General features: G+C 41.9%; 1 protein-coding gene across 1 annotated transcript in view; it reads right to left on the bottom strand.

Annotated features, from left to right (window-relative positions):
- Nucleotides 1-480: 480 nt before the first annotated feature.
- Nucleotides 481-12,264, bottom strand: part of LOC117551015 (potassium voltage-gated channel subfamily B member 1-like) — a 38,333-nt gene continuing 26,549 nt past the window's right edge. Inside the window, 2 exon segments of the mRNA XM_034223669.1 lie at nt 481-2,851; nt 2,853-2,969. Coding sequence (XP_034079560.1) covers nt 1,121-2,851; nt 2,853-2,969 — 1,848 coding nt within the window. The 3' untranslated portion in view covers nt 481-1,120.

Here is a 12,264-nt window from a genome sequence, read left to right as displayed (position 1 = left end):
GTACGATACATTGTTTTTTGTTATATTCTGCTGTTGCAGTTATACAAGTTCAATATCCACACAATGCTTTCTTTGCAGCTCATAAGCACTGTCAATGTATATAAAGTTCAGATGATCAGCTACGATAGGAATGATATCTCCTCTAAAACACCTTTGAGAAAGTTTATAAATAAAAGATTAGACTTTAGATTTTCTCCATATTCAAACTTTGATTTCAACAACACAAACACCAACACAAACAAGAATAAAGAGGTTTTTTCTGTGTTCATAATAAAACATTATAATATTTAAGGTGCTCTCCCTTGCTTGCGGTTGGGAACCAAAAAGTTAAATGTATGGATACAGCCTCACAGTGTCTCTCTGCGTGTTGTCTAAAAAGGTTTTCTGTGCAGTAAAAAATACGAGCGACATCAAACTCAGACTGAAATACGTGATCTCCATCAAGTTCACACTTAGAAGATCACGAACGCTACATCATAATTATTATACTATATAGTATATTTATTTTCCGCCAGTCTTTCTGTCTCTCTCTTTTCACACAAACACAAAGGTTGAAGTTAAAGGAATCTAAATAAACATTTCCAACATACTTCTTCCTGCCAATTATATACTGTAAGCAATACATTCAAATGTAAGTTCCCCTTTCACACAACAACGTAGTTATTTGAATGATCTCAGCTGAATGACCTTCACGTTTTGATTTAATGCCCTTTGTTGTTTGCTACTGTTTGGACAGCTTCTGCTATTGTGGCTTTAAAGTGGTATGGTATGGATGTCAGAAAAATAGGATTTGCTTATAAAAATGATATCATATTCTTACAACTAGGCTGGAATTATTATATAAGGATCTAAACTAAACACACATTTTTTTTGACATTTTAAAAGCTATTAGTCCTCTCTTAAATAAGGTACATCAGGAGTCCTTAGTGGGAACAAGTTAAAGAGCAAAAAGCTAAACTCCTTCCCATTGTCCAAAACGATTTTCAGGGGGGAAGAATTATATTGTTGTAATTATAGAAATGTTCCTACAAATGTTTTCAGTGCCTTTCATATTTTTGGGAGTTTTCTGAGTTCATTGTGCTTCTTGTACTTCCATAGTGGCTTCCTCCTTCATGGTCTCTCACTTATTGTAAGCTTTAGAGTGGCTGTTCTCTCCCTGAAGTGGCTGTAGTTCCTGAGCCACATGGTTCTCCTGTCCTTCCAGCGGCAGTTTCCTGTTCCCCAGCCTCCTCTGCAGACCCTCCATATGGTTGGGACCTTGCTGGAAGCTGGAGTGATGGCTGGCTGGATGGAGTCTTTGGGATGTGTTGTTGCCTGAACCATCATGCATGTGCTCTTCCTCGTCTGTGTCAGCATCTATGAATGTATTGACGGATGCGTCGTGGAATGTGAAGAGGCTGTTGGGCGGTAAGTTCTCCGGGCTCTTGCTGGGAGTGCTGCTTCTGGCAGTTGTGTAGACGGACACCTCAGGGCTCTGGACTGACGAGCTGTCTGAGAAGGCCCCTGTCCCTGAATCCTCCCCAGCTCTGAAGTTAACATTGAGCGAGTGGCTTTTGAGCGGGTTGTTTGAGCGCAGATCTCTGGGCCTGTCAGAGTACGGACCCAGCTTAGTGCCTCGCCCTGTCAAGGGGGTGGTGGTGCCCTGGGATCCTTCATGCTCATTCTCCAAGGTGGGCTCCAGGCTAGGATTGGTGCTGACTCTACCTAGCATGCTTCTGATGGGGCTGTGTGAAAAACGAGAGCTTTCAGGGAAGTCAGTGGCGCAGGTGATGAAGCTGTCAATGCTGGACATGCTCCTCATGTCTGAAACTGTCTCTCTTTTGCTTAAGATGGCTTCAGCGGGGATGGTTCCCATCTCTAATTCAGCTCTCTGCCTAACTATTTTAGGCAGTGGGCCTTTTTTCTTTATGAGGTCGGGTTGTGGCGAGACCCCAGTCATCTTGTTGTATGTTTCCTCCAGTTTCTGTGCGCTAAGATGCTGAGGACTGCTTGACGGCTTGGCCTGCTCTTGGTAACTCGATTCGAGGGTCTTGGTGGGGCTGCGCGGGCTCATATGTGACTTGAGTTTAGGTGTCTCTGTTTCCAAACTTGGAGGAATGTGATTATCTTGTCCCTTCTCCTTATTTTCATCACTTTTTTCCACCATTATATCCATGAGCTCTACACTGCGGCCAAGTGCGTCTTTCATGTTCATAGAAACAATGCTACCGTTTTTCTTAGCCCTCTCCAGAGCCTCCCTTCTTTTAACAGCTTTCTCCTGCCTCTTTTGCTCCTTGTAGAACTCAGAGAAGTTATTCACGATAATGGGGATAGGCAGGGCTATCACCAGTACTCCAGCGATACAGCACAAACCCCCAACTATCTTTCCCAGCAGGGTTTTTGGGTAAATATCTCCATAGCCAACTGTTGTCATAGTAATGGTAGCCCACCAGAAGGAAGCTGGGATGCTTTTGAACTTGGTATCCTCTTCATCCTTTTCTGCAAAGAACACTAGACTGGAGAATATCATGATGCCCATGGCTAAGAAGAGAATAAGCAGGCCCAGCTCATTATAACTCCTCTTGAGAGTAAATCCCAGAGATTGGAGACCTGTAGAGTGACGAGCCAGCTTCAAAATGCGCAAGATCCGCATGATCCGGAAAATCTGAACCACGCGACGAACGTTCTGAAATTGCAGCACACTCTTGTTGGATTCTGTCAGGAAGATGGTGACGTAGTAGGGCAAGATGGCCAGCAGGTCGATGATATTTAGAGGACCCTTAAAGAACTTCCACTTGCTTGGGGAGGAGATGAAGCGGAGCAGGTACTCCATGGTAAACCAGGCGATACACACAGCTTCCACATGGGCCAGTTGCGGGGTTGTCTGTGGATTGACCAAACTCATCTGTGCCCTGCAGCTCTGGAAGGGTGTTCAGAGACAAGGCAATGGTAGACAACACAATGAAGAGGATGGAGATAATTGCCAGGACCTGGAAAACAAGACACAGAAGAAAACAACCATGAAACATACTGAAGAATACAGGAAAATGTCTGAGGCATGTACACCAGTGCTGTTTTCTTTATTTGGATCCTCATTAGCTGCAGCAAAGTTGGCAGGTACTCTTCCTGAGGTCCACACACAACAAAACATTACAAATAAAACAAGACATGTAACAAAAGTCTTAATGGGAAGACGAACACAAGTTGAGGTAAGAAACAAAACAACACAACACATCGTATTGCAATCGGATGTGTTTGGTCTATCAATTGTTCAGTTTGGTCAATTATCATTGGGGTTATTGCTTTTATTTGGGAGTCTTTTAAAACTTGCCTCACTGGGTGCACTAATGTAAATGGATGGACATTTGTTTGTCATGTCAATAGCTCTATACCTAAAACATCTGCATATTGCACCTGTTTTTAGTTTTAGTTTTAAATAGATCATCCCTATTCTCCTGCAGTGGCGGCGCCAGAGATTTTCTCTAGGGGGTGCTGTGGGGTAGCTTGACGTTTCATAGAGGGTGCTCAAACATTTAGGGTTTCCCATTAATGCACCAGCGCTACAGTTGCATTTTCTACTGCAACACTCCCCACGCACACACACACAGTGCACCCGCGACTGTTACAATGAAGGCTCGATAATCAGCTCACGGCATATAGGCAGGGGTAAAGTGCTATTTTTACAAGTGGGGAGCGGACCTCACCTCCTCTAGGAGGGTCCTCACTTCCTCTAGGGGGGTTCGGGGGCTAGCTCCCCCGGGAAGATTTTTTGTTAAATATTGAAGTTAAAAGCATCAATCTGGTGCACTTTGAGAGCAGCATTAAGAGATCTATGGATACATCTCAACACCCATACGAAACAGAACTGTCAACAGATTTTCTATTTCTTTAGATATTTTACAAATCACTCCCCTTTTAAAACAAACCGTTTGAGACCCACTGAGATAACTAGACTAAAGTTAACTATCTAAACACTGAGAGTCCTTTACTTCACCTTAGTTGAGGTTACCTGAGACTCTCCGTCTGACAGGAGAGAGTTCTCCCTCCACCTTGTTGTTGAAAAAGCTCCTTATATCCGTTAGCTTGGCTAGCTAGCACCAGATGCTAACCACAACGATCTCCGGTAGATACCCACTGGTGCGCGAGGCGAGCTCTCTCGCTCGCTCGCGCACGCACACAAAATGGCTCGTGCCACACACACACACACACACACACACACACACACACACACACACACACACACACACACACACACACACACACACACACACACACACACACACACACACACACACACACACACACACACACACACACAGAGCAAACACAGAGACCCAGAAGTAAGCTACTTGTACTCACGAGGCCTATTATGTGCAGAATCCCTCTCGCTTTCAGTTGGTTTCACACGTGGACGTTTAAGGACTAAAAAACGATCAATTTTTCACTTTGCTGTTAGCAAATCATTTGGCTCTCTAGCTAACAGGAAGTCACTCAAGTGTCACAAAGTAATTTAGCCTATGGGTAGGTCAAAAATCCAATCGAATGGGTGCTGGCCAGAGCCATATAATAGAAGAGGTACGACATCTCCGTTCACTCCAATTGACCACTTTTTTACAGCAATGGCGGATCGTGGAGCCTCTCAATCGTTCCCCGGAAGTTAGCGCCAAGGCTAGCAGAGCGGTAGAGTTGCAGCATAACAGACCGTTCGTGACGGACTTTTAAAGGTAAGAAGAAGTTTAAAGATTTATATTGCGGATATTATCAGTACATCTGATTCAATTTAACATGTGTATTAAAGGATGTCAGTGGATTATCCCTAAATTAGTAGATTTAGGGAACGTTTACAGATAACAGATCAAGCTAGGATACCGAATCAAGTTAGCAACACACGTTGTCATACTTTGTTAAACTCACAAATAATAAAGTTCCATAACTTCAGTTGGGAACAAAGACCACACCTTATCTCCCCAAGGCAATTTCCCATCCAATAGGTGTGCTATATAGGTGTGTATAACCCTTTCTCCTGTCTGTTACTCCCTCTTTCAGCACAAGAACCAGAGGGGGATTCAATGGAGCCTGAATACCTGCACTGAGACCCTCACCCTGCACCCTGAGTCTCAACTCTGTGTTTTTCAAGCCTTTCCCTGTTGTTTGTATTCAACAAAACATTAAGCTTTCCCAATGGTGTGGTTTTCGTTTTGTGAAAAAGTGCAAATACAGTGTTTGTATATAAATCACATATTTTTTTGCTGTTGGTCGTGAAATTGCTCCTGCTTCCTCCGCTCTGTGTCAGTGGGGAAGCCGTACATACTCCTTTCTCGGAGCGATTTGAGCATCCCCAGGCAGCACAGCAAACCATGGTGGCGACTAGGAGGCAGCACAGCACACCAGGACAACACGGAGGAAAAGGCACAGACAAACTGCATGATATGCTATTCAATGTTTATTGAATTCCATGTATTTGCAATGGATGTTCCTAAAACAACACATTTAACATCATCATCATCATGCTGCTGCTGCTAGTCCTTTGATAGTCACCTGTCGGTCTCCTGTCCTTTCTGAAAGCCATAAAGATGACATTAGTCATTTAGATAACTTGTGTCCTCAATTACCAGGGGATTACTGAAACTACCATGAATTTAAGAAAATGGTAGACATTAATCTAATCTGAATTTTAAAGCATTACTTTAGATCCCCTCCCTCTAAATATATCAATACACATTAGAAAGTGATGCTCCTGACAACCATACAAGTTTAAGAAGATAATATTGGTTTTAAAGAATTCAAAGCTATAAATAAACAGCAACATGCTCTTTAACCAAGGCACTGTTAGCCTAACATGTAAACTAGTTGTTCACACTAATCCTAATATTATCACTTAATATTAGCAAATTCTATTTAATTTTTTAAAACATATTGATGTAAATACATACACATATCGATTTGTTGTATAAATATTGCAAATCAAAACCTTTATTTACTAATAATTACCAAAAATCGTAGTTTTATCTCCTGTTATCAATGCATTCACATTGCCCGCCATGAACTTCCGGGGAACGATCCTCTTCTACATGAACCACGTGACGATAACCGTTTTTGGACTTCCGTTGTCGTAACTCTTCTATTATATGGCTCTGGTGCTGGCCATTGGCCCAATCATATCACCTGTGTTGGCTTTATGTTTTTGGTCAAAAATGTGTTTGTTTCACATATGCATTGATGTAATCAATAATATTTCTAATTTAATTTAATAAAAATAATAATAATAATTTTCGAAAAAAAAAAAAAAAACACATTTCTTGGGGGTGCTTAGGGGGTGCTTTGGCAATCCTGGGGGGTGCTTCAGCACCCCCTGGCGCCGCCCCTGTTCTCCTGCCAGTGTGATTACGTTGCACGTTAGCGTGTCACAGAGTTGCTAAATTGGCTGTAAACACATAGTTTTGGATGGTAATCCCTAATTTATAAAGTTGTTTTGAGGGTCACTTTCAAACACAGCTATAAAGGTTGAGGGTGTTGTGGTCAGGTGACAAGCAAAGTAGTCAACTTATTATGCATACTAACAATATATGGACAGTGTCAGACTAATAGCCTGTTCAGTCCAGTCTTTAAGCTTTGTGAAGCTTGCCTCTTGATCTTGACCTGACTGAAACGATTGAAAGAAAATATGAATGACTGCACTGAATGTGGAACATCTGTGAAGCCATCTGTTTTGTGTTTGTGCGAGGGTCCTTTCCCCTACCTTGAGCCTGTTTTAACCAAACTTTAATCTTTCGTTATAAAGAATATTCACAACTACACCCACAACACACTCAGACTGCTTACTTTGCCTATTGACAATGTTCAATGTTAAGGCCGAACGTAACAGGGACCAGCGGAGCTAAAAGTAGCAGTTGCCCCTGAACTACATGCTGAAAGTTAATGTGCTCAATCAAAGTGAAATGAAAGTGCTTCCGCGATGTAAAATGGATTAGAGTTGAAACGTCACTTCAAGGTGTCAAGCCAGTGCAGTTCTATTGGTGACATTAAATTGCAGAACTGGCTAAAAAAAACAAATAGCAAAAGCCTTTTCTGGTGAAATTTGGTCGCAGCCCATTAACTCTCTGGCTTTTCTCTCGGTATTCAGGAAATGTCATGTCAGCATTTCAAATGAATGGGGTCAGAGCTAATGCCATCGCTGGGGAAGATGTTTGTTTTCTTTCTCTTCATGTTTTGACATGCATTATGGAGAGAGAAAGAGAGACAGTGAGTGAGGAAGAGGAGAGAGACAGTGAAAGATCATTTTGATTCATTTTTAAAACCCCCCTTTAAAACCCTCTGTCTCTCCATTTAGTCTGATCAATACTTCAATGCCCAAAACTACAGGAAAACCACAATACAATTACAAAGCACACCATACATGGTCAGTGAGCCGACTGACAAACCTCTTAAGCGTTGAGTCACTAATGATGTAATCTGCTGAGCGCAATCAGTCTAGTCATAGTGCGAGGGATTAGGATGCAGCGTTGTGGATAGGTGTGCGTGTGCCACACCTATTATTCGCGTCCCAGAGCCGGGGTAAAATCCAACACAAGGTCACTGTGGAGTCTATGTCCCAGGCCAGCGGTGAGCAGGATTATTCCATCGCATCAATCAGCGGCCATAAGCTTCAATTCATCTTTACAGGTGACTGCTTTTACACCATGGCCTTTGAGGAGAGAGGGACTAAAGGCATAGTGGAGATGCAAGAGGACAGGAAGGCAGAAAGACTAAAAAGATGTCAACTATAGTAGCCAAATAAATCAGCTGTGAATAAACAGTGGACCAAAGTTGTAACTCTTATCAAAGTGTTCACTAAAATAGCCTGCCTCCTGGTATTGATCCCCTGAGGAATGGATGAAAGATCTTGAAGACAACTACTTCCAGCTAGTTGCAGTATGCACTATGTGAGTGATTTGGAGTATGTGGAGGTCAAATGATTAGACAACGTTAAATCCAGAGAGGTTGGGACAATAAATGGCACCATATGTGCGTTGATTTAGCAGCAACATTTCAAAAGACAGGAAAGACGTATTGTATAGGCTAATGAGCCTCAGATCTAAAACTGACCGTCCAGTGGAAACAACACTCATTAGATCAACTTTAATCCATCTTGACGCACTGACCTGCTCTGAGAGTCACTAATGGATCATTATAGCTGAATACAAGACAGCTTTGGAAACTTAACCTAGATGTGTCTGTGTGTGTGGAGATCAACTGAAGCATGACCAGCTCCCCCCTCCATCAAATTATCTCTCCCTCACCTTTTCCCCTCTCATCTCAGGACTACTCCAAACCAGGGTCAGCCAGAGAGAGATTATGGAGGTGATCTCACCAAAGAGACACAGGACAGACAGAGTGAGAGAAACAAGACCGTCCGAGGACACTCTGCACACTGACAAATCTGTGACACAGAGGGAATCTGGCAGACCCAGTCTGTAACTTGTGAGTTTTCTTGGTTAGTGAACGTGATGTGAGTGTTGATGTATGATTAATGTCTGTGGGGGTGAGTTAAATTAAATTGAATGTCTTAATGTAGCTGCCAGACAGAGTAAAGCAGTAAGAGAAAGAATAGTACTGGCAGTGCATATAAAGGCAATAAAGCTAAAATGCCTTGGGGTGAATATATTTCACTCGGCAGTGGGGATGTTAAGACACAAATGCACTGCCAAGAAGGATTATGGTTAGTGTTGGATTACCTCATTCCGTTTTAATGACAAGACGTCAGGTTATGAGGACTTCTTCCTGTTTGCATAAACACAGGATGACTAAGATTGCTGCTTCTTTGACACAACTCATCTATACACATAAACACACGCACACATTGATATTCACTTCCAGTTGAGTAATTAGCCCTAAACCAGAAGACTGAATATTTAATATCCCCTGAATTACAAGCTATCCTGTCCTGGAAAAGGCGAGTGTCAGTTGGTGCTCAGTGGGCCATGTCAGTGTGCAGATCCCCAGAGGAAGCCTAGTTTTCACAATATTTTCTCCAGACTGTTGGTTGTGCTTTATGCTCGATCAAAGGAGGGATAGACAGGGCAATAACAGTTTATATAAACACACAACAGGAGGTTCCTCTGAGAGGGAGCGCCCCTACAGGATAAGGTGTTCGTTCACCTGTGGGCAGGTAGCGCTTGTTTGATGACTTCTGACATGTGTTCTGTAACAATTTAATGGAAAATTCATCCAATAGCGTAAGATATTTCACTCAAAGGCTCAAATATGAACCCGCTGAGGCATATTGAGAAAAAGTCAGGGGATCACCAAAGTCCCAAAGATGCCTCCTCTGGTTGCCATGAATGCACAACAATTTCAAGGCCGGTATTGCAAAAGATGTTGAGATATTTCTTTATTGATCAATGTGGTGGACAAATAAACTTTCTTTTATGCTATGTCACATGTTGGTCAACATATGACTTAATACGCTGTTTCTCATGACTGAGATTACCTTTTTATACCTTTATCAGTCTTATTCTGTCTGGGCTCTAACATGGCTGTCATTTCAGACCCTGATACTCACATTTGCCTGCCCTCCCATCCGTAGATTCACTTCACCCCATCATCCTGTCCACTCACCTGTCCCCATTCCCTCATGAGCTCCCCAGTGTATTTACCTTCACTTCAACCAGTTTGCTGCCAGATTGTCTTTGGGCTGGGGCCTAATCTTTCCCCAGATAGGTTGTAGCAGTCTTTATTCCGCTAGTACCTATCTTTAACTAGTGTTTTGGCCTCAGCCTCTATTTTCAACTTTTATTGTTCCTATACAGCATGACTTTAACCTCACTCATGACCTTATAAATCTCCCAAACCATAGGCCTGCAGCAAAGGCAGTAAAGACTCATTGAGTTAGATTAATGGTGCTCTAAAGTTTAGAGCACCATTAATCTAACTTTAATTAATGCATCAACTCCAGCACTATGGGGTCTCACTCTCAAAATAACTCATAATAAAAAAACTCATCAGGAGGACATGCTGACGTTATTAGTGTTGATTGTTTTGCTCGATAAAAGTTTCTGCCAAAATACTGTCATATTTGCTGTTCAGCGGTATAACAGATATCAACAACGTGCCAATATCACAAAACTGAGCCAATTCCTTTTGGCAGAGATAGTAATGACTTCTAATCTTTGCTGAATTATATTGAGATTTACATCCTGAAATATTTTGCGACAGAGATGTCAAGAGACACCAGGGAGAAGAAGAAGAAGACAATGGAGACAGCAGCCAGTAAAAAGAGAGGAAAGTTGCATAAAGACTGGAGTCATTAATGAAAACAGAATTACAACACACTGCTGACATTTCTGTCTGAGAACAAACGACTTTATGCATTGTACGTGCCAGAAGAAATCTCTGTCTGGTATTTAAGGTGTTCCCTTGGGTCATGCTTTGTTAAATGATGAATCACTTCTGGTCCCTCCTTATCGTAACTATATTTGGCCTCTTCACCGCCATGAGCAGATCAATGGAGGGATTATGTCCCACAGTGACTCACTCACTCTTTCTTATGTGGGCATGGTGAGTGCAAGGTGGCATCTCTAATCCTACTATTGTACTATTTCTTCTGTGATTTGTCAATAAATGTTTTCCGAGTGCTGGTAGCTGACCTTTCTCCTACAGAGTCAGCTGTAGTTCCCTCTGTAGGATACACTGTCAATATTATTTTCTTTAGCTAAGATGTCAATGGAAAAGACAGATGGAATTACGCTGCCAATAAACACAGTGGTGAATCCGTGCGGCTGTAAACACATCCTCCCTAGAGTGATGATCTCCTTTTTGGAAAGTTCCACACAGGGACCGCTGTGCAGTCAAATGCATTCTCACCTGCTGCCCTTTTAATAAAAAAGAAACGCTTAAATAGACATTTCCCTTCTTTTTCTGTGTAAAATGTTTAGGTTGCGAAAGTCTAGGGGTCACAGCATTCTTTATTTTTGTTTCTCCAAACAAATCTAATAGTCTCACTAACTGATGTTAATCTCCTAAACGAGTGACAGCCTTAACTCTTGAAACGCTAATACGAGAATGTAGACGTTACCAGTAAAACAACTGATGTCATGTCATAAGAGACGAAACAGATTTGAGTCAAGAGTCGTCAAGATTTGGCAAGACTCGACTTGCAGGCTTTTCAGGGTGCGAGCAGAGGGACATAAACTCTGAGATCACTGAGAGTTCAGCTCTCACTAATGCTTCTTTTACTCAGTACTGCAACATTTACCTTGTACTGTATCTATCAATTTATGTTATTTTTGGTTCAGTGACAATTCAATGTTTTGTATTTGCCAAACAAAAGGGAAAAGCCTGAAAGAGATAACATTTATGTGAAAACACGCCACCACACAGCAACAAGGAGACACAATAATCAATAAGGAGAAAGAATAACAAGTGTTTGAATCATTAAAAAGCAATGGAAAGTTACATAAATGTCCCCAATGAAACTTTCCCATCTGTTTCTAACCCAGATAACGCATCTCCCAAATTAACAAGACCCCCTGTGTCCCACACAGATGTGCCCTCTGGCTCATCTGCCTCGCTTCACCTTGCCTGGCAACCTTTTCTGTCCGACCTTTGAGCCTAAAGCAGGGAGGACGTGCCGCGGAGGAGACAGGGAGATGGATCATTGAGCTTGAGGCTACGCACCGGATGTGTCCTCTCGGAAGTGTGAAGGTGGTGCTAAAAGATGAGGCACACATACGGAGGGCATCGTGTCTTCACTGATGAATGACCTTTTTTTGTTGTCATTTGCTAACAATGACATGATTGCTGATTTTAAGAGCTGGGGAAAACATTGAAATTAATTGAAAGGAGTGAAATAACTAACCCCATGTGCATGTATTAGTATGTACAAAAAGACCTTGCATAAGTACCATGTGATTTTCCTTAAAGACTTGAAGTACTGTAAACCAGAATACAATACATAAGCACTTGAGTTTTCATAGTTTTCTAATTACGTTATACTTGTCTATACTGTACTTCCAGTCCATCACAACTCATAGAGAAATAGTGTGCTTTTATTTATTGACTACATTTATCTGGCTGCTTTTGTTACTTGTTCCCATGATGAGTTCATAAAATACATCAGATTATTTGATTTTAAACCAACGGTTCTCACACATTTTGGCTTGTAACTCAAAAAGAGCGAGTGACTTCTAACTTTTTTTGCAATGGAGTATTTTAACATTGATACTTTTACCAAAGTAAAGGATATACATATTAGTCCCCCCCCTGCTCCAACCTGCACCCAAACTCATCATGAGGTAAAGGGTGAGG

The sequence above is a fragment of the Gymnodraco acuticeps genome, unplaced genomic scaffold (assembly GCF_902827175.1).
Source record: "Gymnodraco acuticeps unplaced genomic scaffold, fGymAcu1.1, whole genome shotgun sequence".
Lineage (NCBI taxonomy): Eukaryota > Metazoa > Chordata > Actinopteri > Perciformes > Bathydraconidae > Gymnodraco > Gymnodraco acuticeps.
This window is presented reverse-complemented; position numbering and strand designations above follow the sequence as displayed.